At 42.5% G+C, this 17,051-nt stretch overlaps 1 protein-coding gene across 1 annotated transcript in view; it reads left to right on the forward strand.

Annotated features, from left to right (window-relative positions):
* Positions 1-2,262: 2,262 nt before the first annotated feature.
* LOC139624905 (uncharacterized) overlaps positions 2,263-17,051 on the forward strand; it is a 42,869-nt gene continuing 28,080 nt past the window's right edge. Inside the window, exons 1-11 of the mRNA XM_071484303.1 lie at positions 2,263-3,153; positions 3,405-3,580; positions 4,130-4,249; positions 7,224-7,343; positions 7,776-8,011; positions 8,236-10,051; positions 13,405-13,578; positions 13,970-14,146; positions 14,626-14,799; positions 15,658-15,831; positions 16,293-16,469. Coding sequence (XP_071340404.1) covers positions 3,450-3,580; positions 4,130-4,249; positions 7,224-7,343; positions 7,776-8,011; positions 8,236-10,051; positions 13,405-13,578; positions 13,970-14,146; positions 14,626-14,799; positions 15,658-15,831; positions 16,293-16,469 — 3,299 coding nt within the window. The 5' untranslated portion in view covers positions 2,263-3,153; positions 3,405-3,449. The remainder of the gene's footprint in view (positions 3,154-3,404; positions 3,581-4,129; positions 4,250-7,223; positions 7,344-7,775; positions 8,012-8,235; positions 10,052-13,404; positions 13,579-13,969; positions 14,147-14,625; positions 14,800-15,657; positions 15,832-16,292; positions 16,470-17,051) is intronic.

Raw genomic sequence — 17,051 nt, forward strand, 5'->3', positions numbered from 1 at the left:
TGTGCCTTAAAGGCGACAGAAGATGAAGTCCTCTGTCGATGCAGGTGGTTCCAGCTCTACTGACGTGAACACTGACGCTGATGATCTGAGAGAAGAAGAGCTGGACCTCAGGTCTCTGAGCAGGAGAAACCCTGCCGCTGCCAGCAGGGTGGGACCTCTCCTCCACCTCCAGCTCCACAGGAGTCATGAGTGGAGGTGTCGGTGCTGCCAGAGATCCTGTCGCTGTTCTCCCTTCACTCTGAGGACTCTGGGAAATCCTCCTGCTCTCTGCCTTCAGACAGACGTCATTTCACTTTCCTCAAACAAACGCTTCACAAAACTCTGAACCCGTCTGCAGACACAGTATATGAGCTGGTTCGAGCTGCTGTAGACCGGTCTGTACTGGTGTAAACTGGTGTGTAGAGCCAGTCGGTGAAACCTGCTCCTCCTGCTGCTGCAGCCTCACAGTCCTCAGTCTGTTGTATGATCCAGTTTCACCTCAGTCTCACTGTGTTCTTCACTCAGGTCAAACGAGCTGATGTGACTGTGTGAATAGAAAGGTCAACGCAGCACATTGTCCTTCACTGTTTACACACCAATCAGTCAGCGTGTGTGTGTGTTCATCAGTCCAGCTTCCTGTCTGACACGATAACGCCACAGAAACGTGTCTGCCACGTTTTTCTCCTCCACATCGTCGTATTTGCAGCCTTCCCCCAGTCTGGATGCATTTTGATGGAGCTTTTTTTAAACGCACCGTTCAGTCCATATGGAGCAGGAAGTGGATGCTGGGTTCACTGACCAGGGAATAAAAACACCTGCAGCAGGTGTGACGCTGCTGATGCCAACAGGATGTCCTGCTGCTGCTGATGCTGCTGTGTGACTCCCAGCGGGGGCTGCTGGAGGGTAAAAACTCCACACTTTTAATACACAACACACACACTCCTGATTTATATGAGCAGAGAGTTTGAATGAACCTGAAGGTCACATGATTTTCAGGTAAATGTCACAGCAGCTGGTATTCATGAGGAAAAAGCTGCTGTTTTTATCATAAAGTTACAATAAAAGTTTCCAGATGTGTCAAATAATTCATTATTATAATGTTATGTTCAGTGAGTCACAGGAAAAATCTCACATATTTAATTCAATCATGTAAACATTACAAGACAAAACCGATTCAGATTCATGAGTTTTCTCCTTTCAGCTGCATTTTATCAGCTCAGTGTGAAACTTGACTTTAGTGAGAAAATGTTTCCTGATCTGAAAGATGGAAACATTAGAGCTCCACACAGTCTAAAGGTAGATGTCCATGTGTTTGTGATTATAAAGCAGGTCTAGGTTCTATATTAATACTGTGAAAGTATCAAAGCCTCAGTCCACAGAGAAATGCACACAGCCTGTATTCAGACACTGAGCCTTAAAACCAGCCGTCAGGACTTCTGCAACTTTGTGATGTCACAACAAAGCAGTCACCGCCCTCAGCCACGCCCCCAAAGCCCCTCATGATGCTGAAGGAAACTTAAAAACAGGAGTTTTCTCTATGAAGTTTCTCTGGAGCTTTATTCTGGAGGGACATCAGAGATGATGACATCCTCAGGAAGTGATGTCACACTGGACCAGATCAACATGTGGTTCAGGTCTGACTCGATCAGGACTCTGAATGATGCAGAACAGGACATCAGCTATGATGATCTCTAAAACCGCCGCCTGAAGCAGGAGCTGAGTAAAATAATTTACTTTGAAGGATCAGAATAAAGAAAACTGCATGAATGTCAGAGCTGTTGTTGTTGCTGTGATTTACTTCTGACGTTTCTCTGTCAGATCAACACGTTTCATCGAGTCTGAGCTGATAAATCCTCAGTGTTTTCATGGAGTGTCTGGTGTGTGCTCTCCTGCAGGGATCAGGAGGAAGGAGCGGCTGGTCCGAGAGGAGGAGGAGCAGAGGAGGAGGAGGAAGGAGGAGGAGGAAGGAGGAGCAGAGGAGGAGGAGGAGGAGGAGGAGGAAGGAGGAGCAGAGGAGGAGGAGGAGGAGGAGGAGGAAGGAGGAGCAGAGGAGGAGGACGGAGGAGGAGGAGTGTGTTAAAAACTAAATATTAATTTCTATAAATCTTTTTTTTGCAGTTGTCTTTTTTTATTTGTGTCTGTATGTTTGTACCATTATGTGAACTTTAGAAAATAAAGTGAAAAGTGGGGGAAAAAAAATAAATCAATAAAAATAAAAATTGGGGTGACCCAGGCCCCCCACAGGAGAGAAGTTGGGATTTAATTTCACTCTCAGAAGCAGGAACTTTAGCGGCCAGTCAGTGGCTTGTTTTTTTGTTTTCTACAAAAAGAAGTGAGCATGCACGTTTGTGTGTATTGGCCCCTCTCTCAGTACAAGCAGCCGTTAGCCGCTAGCTAACAACACAGCTGAGCTGCAAGGGAAGAAAGTTTGACCAGGTTTTTGTCGGGGACCTTGTTTCTGTTGTTTGAGTTATTTTCTCCTGTCATGGGTGAACTGTATGTCTGTCCACAGGTTAGAAAATGTATAATTTTACTTTAGGTGAGCGTTAATGCTAGTTCGCGGCTAATTAAGCTAATCTCACTTGAAGGCGCCAAGTATTTACTGGCATTAACCAACTCGCCGGCATTGTAGTTTCACTGACTAATTTGCATCTCTGCGATTTAAACATTTAATACGTTTTCTGTTTTGCTTAAACCGAGCAGTCACACGGATAGTAAAACTCATTGTGTTTGTGTGTATGTGTGTGTGCGCCTGGTGTGCTGTATATTCTCCTCAGTATGAGCATTACTGCATCATAAGTTAAGTCTTTTGTACCATGTCAGTCATCTCTTTCTGGCATTAATTACCTGTTTTTGGTCTTCACCTTTCATTGCCTTGTTCACCTGCCTGTTCTCGACCACTGCCCACTCCCTGATTTCACCTAATCTTTATCTTTACCTGCTTTTCATCTGCTCTTCATGAACTTTTAATCTGTGTCTCTCAGTTGTGCATTTGAGTTCCTTCATTCTGAGCCAGGACTGTTTTCCTGTAAACAGAGAGGGGAAGAGCCACACTGATCAGGTGATCCAGGTACCTGAGAAGGGGGAGGGAGCAGTTAAACATTAATTTCAGTTAGCTCAGACTCCATTTCACCTGGACAAAGAAGAATGGGGGAAACAAGAGGTTAAACGCAGGTGAGTGTTAATACAACATTATTTTTATTATTGTTAATATTATTATACTGTCAGAGTCTCTGAGTCAGTTTCTCCTATGGACTGTGGAGGGAAGACGAGTCTGAACAAACTTCACTACATACAAGACACTGAAAGAAAAGGAGGAGATTGTGTGTGAGAATGTGAGTGAGTGACTGTGGGTGGAGGGTAGACGGTGTTATGACTCTTGAACAGACCTGTTTGTCCTGATTCTTGTGTGTCTTATCTCACAGTCAGAGTTACTGGTTTCCCACTTGGACTGACTAAAAGTCCTGAAGATGATTGATTGTGTGGAGGAGGAGGAGGATAGAGCAGCGTCTCCAGTACCCAGCTGTCTGTCTATGAAGACTGATCTGTCCAAAGATGAACCTCTGTACTTCAATAATGAACCTGGACCCTCACACACAAAGTAAGAGAACTGCTACAAGCTAATTTATGTAACTCATTGACCTCATCTTCCTGTTAATGTCTCTGACGGCTGCTGGCCACATAGAAAAGCTGTAATCTGATCTAAGAGGAAGCTACAAACATCAAACCTCCTCATCACCAGCAGCAGCAGTTTTTGTGTTCTAGCCTTGGGCAGTAATGTCACTTATAAAATATTTGTGATTTTAGCAAAAACTGGAAAATCTCCAATGCTCTTGTTCCAGACCTCTAATGTTATGTAAAATTCATATGTAGACGTTAAATAAACATGTTATTTTTTTAATGTTTATTTTTTCATCCATCCATCCATGTTCTGCTGCTGATCCAGGTCCAGCTTGTGTTTAATGCTTAATGAAAGTTTTAGGAATGTACACAGTAGTGGAAAGTAACTAACATTTACTCAAGCACTGTCCTTACAGTACAGTTCTGAGGTACCTGTACTTTACTTGAGTGTTCTTGAGAACTCTCCAGGAGAAGGTAATTATAAGAATAATACTAAAATAATATGAATAAATGATGTTTGTGTTTGCAGAGGTCAGAGCCACAGACTGAGAGCAGAGTCTCCAGGATCAGTCTGTCTGTCTATGAAGAGTGACCTGTCTAAAGATGAACCTCCATTCTTCAGTAATGAACCTGGACCTTCAGACACACAGTAAGAGGCAGTTTCTACTGTAAACTCACCTGATGGAAGATGATGCAGTGAGAACAAAGACAAAATGATCTGCTAAAACATGTATATTCATCATGTAAAATATTAGTGCAGATACTGTTTCGCACTTAGATGGATCTTGTGAGTTTCATCACCAGAAGTTACTGATGGTATTTCTCTAATACCATCTTAACTCTTTGGACTTGGATGGTTTTCTTCATGAATTTGTCATAAAATGTGATTTGTTCTTCATCCAAATCAAAAGTCTTGTCAAACACAGTGTGCTTAAGCTAATACCACATAAACACTGGTAACCTTTCATGTGTAATAAAACAACCGAGAAGCTCCATGTCAGAATTTACCCCTTGACAAAATATTAATGTTAAACCCTCCTCCACTGGTGCATGAACAGGTCTGTTCTTGAGAACTCTCCAGGAGAAGGTAAGAATAACAGTGAATACAGTGGCAAAGAAAAGTAAATTAACCCTCTGGAATTACCCTTATTTATGTATAGATATATCTTAAAATATGGTCGGATCTTCATCTAAGTTATAACAATGAACAAGCACAATCTGTTTTAACTAATAAGACAAATTATTGCATCGTTTTTGTTCATATTGAACACATCATTCAAACATTTGCACTACAGGCCAATTATTGGGGGCCAATATTAGACATTTTGCCGATTATCTGTATCATTGAAATTATTAAGTAATTACAAAATGCGCCACTGTTGCTCCACTGCTGTCTCTTCCTCTGTGCCATTTGCTCTCAAGCCACTGCTTCATTTAATGTCCCGCCCACAACAATCTCTGATTGGCTAGATGTCACATGAGTAATAACCAATCAGCGCTGAAGCCTTGTTGTCACTCACGACGCGCACACATGAGCACAGTGTGAAACCCCGAGGAGAAGAGGCGAGAGGAGAGTTTCAGTTGAGTGTGGGCTGTTGCTGAGGACTGAAGGTAAAGCAGTTGATGTTTCCCAAGTAAAAACATCACAGTCCTCCACACCGAAGTGGCAAAACACCACGTAGCTCCTGTGAGCTACTTCTATAATGAAAAGCCTGCCCAGTTACACCGCTGAAAATGTCTGAATAACAAACCTTGTTGTGGTAATACCGTTATGTAGCGGAGACAGCTTATGTTGCAACAGGGACTTATTTGCGCTTCCACGCTGCTTATCTTACTTCTTAAGTTTTGTATTGGAGTTTGTAAAATTCAAAATTTTGTCAGAGATTTTCATTTTTACTGTAAATGGATATTGGTTCCAAATATCGGTTAGTGGCCTCATTAACAAGTAATTATCAGTACTGATACCGGCCCTGAAAAACCAATATCGGTCGACCCCCAATTTGCACTACAGGTTTGAAAAAATATGAACACCTTGACTAATGAATTAAACAAAAACTAATTGGACTCCAGGAGTTAGGACACAATCAGTGGAACTAGTTTGAAGGTGTGTGTAACGAGTGCAAAGAGGGGAGGGGGAAAACGGGAAGTAGTAGTAGTATAAGTCATAAGGTTTGGGCTATGGACCAGTTCAGAAGACCTTCAGAACAACAAGAGCCAAGAGTATGAATTATGATAAAGGAACACTGTACACAGCACTGTTTTTTTTTTTTTTTTTAATGTTTGTATTACAGTGGATAATGGTTAACAACCAGATGGGACCTAAAGGAAAATAGCAAATAGCAAGTACAAAAACCTAAATTGTGTGCACATGTAATAAAATGAATAAATAAATAAAAGGAGGTCTTTTTATTATTGTCTCTGTTCTCCAGTTCAAATCTGGTGATGTGTTTCAAGCAAGCAGACTGTTTGAACTGTCCACTGAATTGTATATCAGGGTGCAGGTTGGTCATACCACACTTCAAGTTTGAGGTCTATGGGGTTCAGTCCAAAAAGGGCTAGGCTCGCCATCCATTAATGGAAAATGTCTCGAAAAAAAAAAGAGCTTTCAAAAAACGTAAGATCAAGAAATGTTGATTTGCATAAAGCTTGAAAGGGTTATAAAGCTACCTAGAGTTTAGATATTTATCAGTCCAGAATTAGACAAACTGTCTGAAAATGGAGACAATTTAGCTCTGTGGATGCCCTGTCAAGATGACTCCAAAGGCACAACACAGAATCTTCAATGAGGTAAAGGAGAACTCTAGAGTAACAGCACAAGACTTGAAGGAATCATTGGAGGCAACTACATCTGTGTTCACAAGTCTAATATACGCAAAACACAGAACCAGCAGGGTGTCTATGGCAGGACACCAAAGAGGAAACTGCTGTCCTCAACAGCGCTACTGGGAAAATGTTTTGTGGCCTGATTAAACTCAAGTTGAATTGTTTAGGAAGAATACACAGCACTACATATAGTGTAAAAAGACTACTGCATACCCATATGAAAACATAATCCCAACAACCATTATCAAAGGGATAATGTCAGGGTGTCTGTCTGCCAGCTGAAGCTCAGTAGAAGCTGGTGATACAGCAAGACAATGACAGTAAACATCAAAGTAAATCCACGACAGAATGGCTTCAAAAAAAGTAAATCAGCCTTTTGAAGTGGCCCACTCAGAGCCCAGACTTTAACCCAATTGCGATGCTGTGGACTACACACCAGGCCTCCGAAGAATATGGCTGAGCTGAACCATTCTGGAACAAAGAATGGTCAAAAAAAAGAAAAAAAATCCCCCTGAACACGTGCAGGTCTGGAAGTGCTTGGTTGAGGTTACTGATGTCAAAGGACATTCAACCAGTTATTAGGTCCAGTGGTTCACCTACTTTTTCCAACACCACTGTGAATGTCTAATGAAAGATAACCAGCTAAACCACACTGTGTTTGACAAGACACTTGACTTGGATGAAGAACAAATCACATTTTATGACAAATTCATGAAGAAAACAAAAAAAGTCCAAAGAGGTTACTGAGTTTTTTTGCACTCTGCTAAAATAATATGAATAAATGATGTTTGTGTTTGCAGAGGTCAGAGCCACAGACTGAGAGCAGAGTCTCCAGGATCAGTCTGTCTGTCTATGAAGAGTGACCTGTCTAAAGATGAACCTCCATTCTTCAGTAATGAACCTGGACCTTCAGACACACAGTAAGAGGCAGTTTCTACTGTAAACTCACCTGATGGAAGATGATGCAGTGAGAACAAAGACAAAATGATCTGCTAAAAAATTATATTCATGATGCTTAAGTATTACTGGAAATATTGACAGCTGTTTTCACGGGAAAGCTTTTACTATGAAGTAGCTGCAGGAAGTCTTGAGATTGTATTTATAGCAGACTACAGGCAGATCACTAAATGTTTAAAAAGACACCAGATAGAAACAGTTGATTGGTGTTTATGAAATCAGGAGAGTTTCAATGAGTTTTTATTCTAGACTGAATGCTGAATTTAAACTGAAATCTACCTGCACTTTTCCTGTTCAGTGTGACAGTCAGAGCTTCAAGACAGTGTTGGACACAGGTTGGAATTTTTCCACAACAGTCAACAAATCATTGTAGTTATAAAGAAATATTTTCACAGAGGGAGGAAGAGGAGTGGTGTCTCTGTGGAGGAGCAGCTGTCCTGCTGTGCTCTGTGTCAGGACGTCCTGAAGGATCCAGTCTCTACCAGCTGTGGACACTGGCTCTGTAGACAGTGCATCACCTCTTACTGGGACCAGTCTGGTTCATCAGGAGACTCCTCCTGTCCCCAGTGTGGACAAAGACCCAGAACCAGACCTGGACTGCAGACAGCCAGTCAGACCAGCACTGTACAAAGTGAGAGTGAACATCTGTCTGCTGATGTCATCATCAGCAGACAGGACCTCTTGTTTTATACAGTGTTATTTATTATATCATCATTGACATTTAAGATGATTATAAATACCACAACCTTAAAAATATTTTCTTTGCTTGTCTTGAGTTTTTCTGTAGCTGATGAAAATAATCAGCAGATTCTCAGATTCTCTGTCTTCAGTCTGACATTGTCTCTTCTCTTGCAGCAGATAGTGGTCTGCAGGAGGTTTTAGATCAACATAAGATCAGTCTGAGGAGCAGATGTGAACGTGTGACTGAAGGAACTGATGGAACAGGAAGTGGAACCCTCCTCAACAGGATCTACACTGAGCTCTACATCACAGAGGGACAGAGTGAAGAGGTTAATACCCAACATGAGGTGAGGCAGCTGGAGACCGCTTCCAAGATGAAGACCCTCCATGACGCTCCAATCAAGTGTCAGGACATCTTTAAAGCCTTACCTGACCAACAGAGACACATCAGAGTGGTTCTGACCAACGGCGTCGCTGGAGTTGGAAAAACCTTCTCAGTGCAGAAGTTCAGTCTGGACTGGGCAGAGGGCTCGGAGAACCAAGATGTCAGTCTGCTGGTTCTGCTTTCGTTCAGGGAGCTGAACCTGATCAGAGAGCAGCAGTACAGTCTTCTCAGGCTGCTCCATGTTTTCCATCCAACATTACAGAAGGTCACAGCAGAGCAGCTGGCTGTCTGTAAAGTTCTGTTCATCTTGGACGGCCTGGATGAAAGCAGACTTTCACTGGATTTCACCAACAGGGAGGTTGTGTCTGATTTCACACAGACGTCATCAGTCCACCTGCTGCTCACAAACCTCATCCAGGGGAATCTGCTTCCCTCGGCTCTGGTCTGGATCACTTCCAGACCTGCAGCAGCCAATCAGATCCCTCCTACATGTGTTGACAGGGTAACAGAGGTACGAGGCTTTGATGATGCCCAGAAGGAGGAGTACTTCAGGAGGAGATCCAGTGATGAAGAGCTCACCAACAGAATCATCTCACACATCAAGAAGTCCAGGAGCCTCCACATCATGTGTCAAGTCCCAGTCTTCTGCTGGATCACTGCTACAGTTCTGGAGCACATGTTGACTACAGAGCAGAGAGGAGAGCTGCCCCAGACCCTGACTGACCTGTACTCACAACTCCTGCTGGTTCAGACAAAGAGGAAGAAGCTCAAGTATGATGAGGGACATGAGACGAGTCCACAGGAGCTGATGGAGGCTGACAGGGAAGTTCTTCTGAAGCTGGGGAGGCTGGCGTTTGAACATCTGGAGAAAGGAAACATCATGTTCTACCAAGAAGACCTGGAGCAGTGTGGTCTGGATGTCACAGAGGCCTCGGTGTACTCAGGGCTCTGTACTGAGATCTTCAAAAGAGAGAGTGTGATCTTCCAGAAAACAGTCTACTGCTTTGTTCATCTGAGCATTCAGGAGTTTCTGGCTGCAGTCTACATGCTCCACTGTTACACCAACAGGAATGCAGAGGTATCGGATGACTCTTTCCCAGAGGATGATGACAGCCAAAGTTCTGATGGTGCATTTGACTATTTGTTGGATGCATTCCTGGGAGATCACATGGAGGAATCCCTCAAGAGTAAAAATGGTCACTTGGACCTGTTTGTTCGCTTCCTTCATGGCCTCTCTCTGGAGTTCAACCAGAGACTCTTAGGAGGTCTGCTGGGTCAGACAGAGAACAGTCCAGAAACCATCCAGAGAACCATCGACAACCTGAAAGAGATGAACAGAGATGATATCTCTCCTGACAGAAGCATCAACATCTTCCACTGTCTGATGGAGATGAAGGACCACTCAGTTCATCAGGAGATCCAAGAGTTCCTGAAGTCAGAGACCAGATCAAAGAAGAAACTCTCTGTGATCCACTGCTCAGCTCTGGCCTACATGCTGCAGATGTCAGAGGAGGTTCTGGATGAGTTGGACCTGAAGAAGTACAAGACATCAGAGGAGGGACGACGGAGACTGATCCCAGCTGTGAGGAACTGCAGGAAGGCTCGGTGAGTCCACGTTGTTGCCAGCACTATAAAGCCATCAATATTACAGCAAAGTGTGCAGAGCATGTGTGCATGTATTTACACATCACACTAGGGCTGCAACAAACAATTATTGTGGTAGTCGACTATCTGAAGATTTTTTTTTTTTTTCGATTGGTCAATTAGTCAAAGATTATTTGAGTCACGCCCCCCATTTGTGCTTCCTGTGGGCATGGCTCCTATCATGGACTCCAGTGCATGTTTTACCTCACCTGCTCAAATCTGCACCCCATAAATGTCACCCTGTTGTCCAGTCAGTGCCTCAACATAACAAAATGTCCCATAGTAAATTAAAATAACGATCCTGAACCAGATGAACTGACTGCACTTCAGGCCATGTTCAAACTGTCACCGTCGTGCTTCTGTGATACACTAGCTCTGCTTTGCAGTATCTGTATTCAATGTGTTTTGTTGTTTTACTTTCACTAAAATGTTCCCACACTTTCAAAAGTTTGGGCCTCGCCTTCACTTCACACTTGGTTGCGCCATCTTTCATTCGTTCTTCTTCGTTGCTTCAGATTACAGTCTGTGTAGACAGTTGAGCCTCCTGCCCCCATAACTTCCTGTAGTGCATTGCAGTTATTGAACATTTGCATGGTGTAGACAGAAACCGTGTTTTAAACAATGTTTGGCATAGCCAAAGACAACACTATCAAATTCCTTTGAGGTTGCTTATAATACGAAGCATCAGCAGTAAAATTCCACCGACAAATTTTCATAATTGACGTATATATGTATATCATATCGTTACTGACTAAACCAAAACATTTATGTGGTCAGCTGAAAAGACAGCAAGGTAGCTCACATCACATTGCAAATTTCCAGGCTTAACCAAACATGTCCGCAATCTGCAATGATATTTGAGCATTACGCCTTTCCTATTGTATCATGTAACACTGTCAAGCAGTAAATTTAGATAGGAAGTGGTTGAATGCTACCATTAGCGGTTGTCTAATGGAAGCTTAGAGGTTATCAAATATGTTAAAATATGGTCTGATTACCCTCCAGATTTTCACTATCCATTGTTTTTTCAATTGCTGATCTGTTTGAGAGTGGTGAAATGACGATTTCCTCTGTTTATGAGTTACAACCTGGTACACAACAGTACAACATTGTCGTTTCGGTGACACACTTCTGACTGTGTTCAGATTTTTCCGTCATTAAATTCAGCAGAATAAATGGTTTTCTGAGCATGAGCATTTTATTTTAAATACCATCACTGATGAAAATCAAGTGTTATACTTTGTTAACATCCATACAATGTTTTTTATACACTGCTCAAAAAAATTAAAGGAACAGTTTTTTATCAGGGTATGGCATGAATTCAATTGCACTTTTCTGATAATGATTTGGTCAGTTAAGTGGCAGAGGGGGTTGTTAATCAGTTTCAGCTGCATTGGTGTTGATGGAATTATCAACAGGTGCACTAGAGGGGCAACAATGAGACGACCCCCAAAACAGGACTGGTTTTGCATGTGGAGGCCATTTCAAGTTTCTCCCTCTTGATCTTTTTGAACTGGTTTTCCACCAGTGTTGGCTTTAGCTAGAGTCATTATCACGACTGGGAGCATGAGGCGATTTCTTAACCCTACAGAAGTTACACAGATTGTCCAACTCCTCCAGGATGGCACATCCACGCGTGCCGTTGCAAGGAGATTTGATGTGTCTCCCAGCACAATCTCCAGAACATGGAGGAGATTCCAGGAGACAGACAGTTACTCTAGGAGAGCTGGACAGGGCCGTAGACGGTCCTCAACCCATCAGCAGGACCGATATCTGCTGCTTTGTACAAGGAGGAACAGGTTGAGTACTGCCCAAGCCCTACAGAATGACCTGCAGCAGGCCACTGGTGTGAATGTTTCTGCCCAAACAGTCAGAAACAGACTTCATGAGGGTGGCCTCAGGGCGCGACGTCCTGTAGTGTGCCCTGTGCTCACTGCCCAGCACCGTGGAGCTTGATTGGCATTTGCCATAGAACACCAGAATTGGCATGTCCGCCACTGGCACCCTGTGCTTTTCACAGATGAGAGCAGGTTCACCCTGAGCACCTGTGATAGACTTGAAAGGGTCTGGAGAAGCCAAGGAGAACACTATGCTGTCTGCAACATCATTCAGCATGACCGATTCGGTGGTGGGTCAATGATGGTCTGGGGAGGCATATCCATGGAGGGACGTGCAGACATCCCACAAGACACCATCTGTCGTCTCATTAGGAGCATGCCGCGACGTTGTCAAGCATGCATACAAGCACGTGGGGGCCACACAAGATATTGAGAAGCATTTTGAGTTGCAGAAATTGAATTTTGGCAAAATGGACTAAACTTCACTTTGATTTTTGGGGTGTCTATATGTTGAGCCTTCTGTAGGCTGAAAACTTTGATTTCCATCAAAAGGTGTGCCATCCTTTTGTTCCTAAGACATTAAACTGTCCATATCAGTATAGATTTCCAACATATTATTTTTTCACATTGAAATCTGATGTGTTTTCAAAGTGTTCCTTTAATTATTTTGAGAAGTGTATAATAAAGACACATGATGAGTGAAATAATCAGTCGACACCATGACTGAGTGTTTCCACCTTGAACCAATGACAGTCTCATAAAAACAGATTCAGACAGTCAGGGATTCATACATCATAGAACCCAAGGAACCAATCCTGTCAACTTGTGGGGACTGGGGGCGGGGCTAAATACACCTGAAACCTTGTCAGTACAGAGAGCCAGAGTTAGCATTAGCACAGCCACTAACACTATGTCAGCCACTGCCAGTTACAACTGTACAACATAAACAAATACAAGATGCTAACTATGCTAACGACTCTGATCCGTCTGCTAATCTCTGATTCTGGTCTCAACACATACATGTCTGGGGGGAATTGTAACTGCCCCTTCATTTTCTTTCCCATCATCTTCAAGATGAACCTGAAACAGACAATCCCATTAGAAAGTCAGCAGATGTTATGTAAGGATGGCTTTTGCTCCATGTGAAATTGTGAGAGAACACTGGTTGAAACTTGATTTGAAGAATTAATCACAACATGCCACATTGACATCACTGTCATTTGCAGATGCTTTTTCCAAAGCCACTTTCAGTTTTTCACATACATTGGGAGTAATTTCGGTTTCAGTATGTTACCCGAGGACATGGACATGTAAACGGGAGGAACCAACCTTGTGACTGACTGGCATGGCCTACCAGCTGAGCTACCCACTGCCTCCCATCTCAATCTGCTTTGTCATCAAAATGTAGAGTCTATAATATACAATGTATATGAACGATACAAGCAATTAATTTTATTACATTTTAAACAATCACAGACTTTCTGGCTGTGGACTCTCAGAGACACACTGTGAAGTTCTGGCCTCAGCTCTAAAGTCCAACCCCTCCCATCTGAGAGACCTGGACCTGAGTAACAATGACCTTCAGGATTCAGGAGTGAAGCTGCTGTCTGTTGGGCTGGAGAGTCCAAACTGTAGACTGGAGACTTTGAGGTCAGTTCACTGCCATATCCACTCAATTTAAGTCTGTAAGCAGTGCATGATGTTTCCTGTCAGGAAATGATGGACAGCGACACAACCTGTAAACAGGAGCATAAATATGACACTGAAGACATGTTTACATTTAGGCTTGGAAGACATCCATCTCACTTTGCCTAGAGCACATGATTAGTACATATTTTTGGCTATGTTGGAATACTATGAAGACCTCTGTGTAAGTATTTTACTTAAAATTGCACATAACTGTTAGTAAGTACAGGTAATTGAAGGTAAAGTGCCAAACTAAGTTTTTTATTCCGTTTTTTTAATTTTAGGAAGAGCTCATTAATACCAAAATATCTGATTGGATTACAAATGATTTTTATCGACATTAATTTTTATTCAGGTTGATGAACTGCAGTTTGTCAGAGATCAGCTGTTCTTCTCTGGTCTCAGCTCTGAAGTCCAACCCCTCCCATCTGAGAGAACTGGACCTGATTGAAAACTGGGACCTGCAGGATTCAGGAGTAAAGGATCTGTGTGGTTTTCTGCAGAGTCCAGACTGTAGACTGGAGACTCTGAGGTCAGACTCCATGTTTTATTTCTGTGCTGAGATGAATGTGATGTTAAAGTTGTGCTGACATCAGGCTGATATTATACTGATCCACACTGAGGATCTTCATGGTGAAGTCTGTTTTCTTCTTCTCTGGTTTAGTCCAGTGACTGTGGCAGAGAAATGTTGAGCTACAGGTTGAAAACTTTAATGTAACAAGAAAAATCCTTCACTGTTTAAATCACATGAAGCTTTTTTCCACACTGACATGAACAAATATATAATCAGTGTTTTCTTGTTCCAACACGACCATAAAGTCATGTGACTAAAGTGAGACTGACTGATGTTCAGACCAAACTCTCCATGTGTGTTAAACGTGGTCACCACTGAATGAAGGGAAAATGTTTTACATGTTGTGTGAATCATGTGTTGACTTTTCTCCACAGTTGAGTCTGTGGATCTCTAATAAACATGAGTTTAGAAACTCACATATTTTATTCTTTATTCAGGTTGAGTCGCTGCAATTTATCAGAGATCAGCTGTTCTTCTCTGGTCTCAGCTCTGAAGTCCAACCCCTCCCATCTGAGAGAACTGGACCTGAGTCACAACTACCTGCAGGATTCAGGAGTGAAGCTGCTGCATGGTTTTCTTGAGAGTCCAGACTGTAGACTGGAGACTCTGAGGTCAGACTCCATTTTCTAGTTTCGTGCTTAGATTAAAGGGGACATAATATGTTAATTTTCAGGTTCATATTTTCATTAGATGTCTACTAGAATAGGTTTTATATGCTTTAAACACATACGTTTTTTCATACTGTAAGTTTTAGCTCCTAACTCCTTAACTCCTTAACACCTACCCTGCCCCACGAGTCAATGACATTACAGCTTTATACTCTGAGCTGGTTAGCTGTTGGGTGCAGATCATAGATACACTAGGTTGCCAAGCAAGGAAATTGCTAAAGTTTGACAATTTCTTATTCATACGAGTGTTGTTACCTTCATGATGTGTCTCAAGTAAATTTACACAATGTTACAGCAGCAACACACACATACCAGCGAGGATCATGGAGCAGATCAGGTTTTCCTGTAACAACAAGGTAGCATTGGCTGAGCTAGCACTGCAATATGAACTTCCAACATGAAAAATCTGTTAGAGGCATTCAACTTACTACTGTTGTTAGCTTCAAATGACGCTTAATATTCACACAGACTGTCCCTCAGTATTACAACATTAATCCAACTTTGCTCCAGCCTGTGGGTACAAGAGATACTAGGCCCAAAGGCTAACCTACAAAATAAACTGTAAAACACCATAAAATGATGAAACATTGAATGGTTTCAAACAGGAACGTTGTGCTTATTCATGTAATTATTAATGAGGCTTTTATTTTGAAAATCTTGTATACCTGAGGCCCAACTGGTAAGTTACGGTTACATTCTCATTTTACAGAATTTTTTTATTTTAGGGAAAAGCTCATTAAATTGGAAATATCTGATCGGATAACAGATGATTTTTATCTATATGTTTTATTCTCTATTCAGATTGTGGTTTTCTGGTTTGTCAGAGATCAGCTGTTCTTCTCTGGCCTCAGCTCTGAAGTCCAACCCCTCCCATCTGAGAGAACTGGACCTGAGTGACAACAACCTGCAGGATTCAGGAGTGAAGGATCTGTGTGGTTTTCTGCAGAGTCCAGACTGTAGACTGGAGGCTCTGAGGTCAGACTCCATGTTTTATTAGGCATATTGTTATCGGGTTGTCTGTCTATCCATACACATACGTCCGTCCGTCCCATTCTGGTGGACACAATATCTTAGTAACAACTTGATGGAACTTCTTCAAATTTGGTACAAACCTTCCCTTGGACTCAGGGATGAACTGATAAGATTTTGGTGGTCAAATATCTCGGTGACCTCACAAAACCCTTTTTAGCCATTACTCAAGAATTCACACTGCAAGTATGACAAAAAAAAAAACACACAAATTATTTGATATGACTCTGGATAAATAGGGATGTAATCTGAAATTAGTCTGAGTGGCTAACTGCAACTGCAATGTGGTTCATTTTCTAAACTTCTACTTTCTAAACCTTCTTCAGCTCTGAACAGATGATGAAACACTGAACGCTTTCAAGCAGCAGCTTTGTCTCCTAAACTCACATCTTTTATTCTTTATTCAGGTTGAAGAGCTGCAGTTTGTCAGAGATCAGCTGTTCTTCTCTGGTCTCAGCTCTGAAGTCCAACCCCTCCCATCTGAGAGACCTGGACCTGAGTGACAACAACAACCTGCAGGATTCAGGACTGAAGGATCTGTGTGACCTTGTGGAGAGTCCAGACTGTAGACTGGAGACTCTGAGGTCAGTATAATCATCAGGACAGTTTGTGACCATGTGGTCTTTCTACAGAGCAGAAGCTCTGCTGAAGTCCAGTCCTCACATCTGTATCTGTCCACCTGTCAGATATTCTCAGTGACAGCCTCCATGTTGATTTGTCAGCTGATGTTTCAGAGTCAGATCAGATGTTCATCAACACACAGACTCTTTGTTTCAATGTAACAACAGTGAGTCCATCACTGAAGTGTTGCTGCAGTAATGAAGCTTCATGACTCTGTTTATTTCCATGTGGACTTAGTGAAATGTGCAGAGTGAACAGACTTGATGGTAAAAGTCTCTGCAGGTCTGTGAGCTTCCAGCTCAGTGTGTTGACTCCAACACGTTAACATGAGAGCTGAGAGGAAGCAGCTGCTGCACATCTGGTCTGAACAGGACTGAAGTCCCTGCTGCTCTTTATCCTGATGTGCTGCATCACTGACTGACAGCTGCTGAAGTGAGTCTCTGAACACTAATCCATCACCTCTCTTCTTCTTCTTCTTCTCTGCACAGGTGGGAGTCATGAAGAGGACTATGTGTGTGTGTGTGTGTGTGTGTGTGTGTGTGTGT

The sequence above is a fragment of the Trachinotus anak genome, unplaced genomic scaffold, assembly GCF_046630095.1.
Source record: "Trachinotus anak isolate AG129_WGS33_773 ecotype Australia unplaced genomic scaffold, CSIRO_AGI_Tana_v1 ptg000009l, whole genome shotgun sequence".
NCBI classification, from domain to species: Eukaryota; Metazoa; Chordata; class Actinopteri; order Carangiformes; family Carangidae; genus Trachinotus; species Trachinotus anak.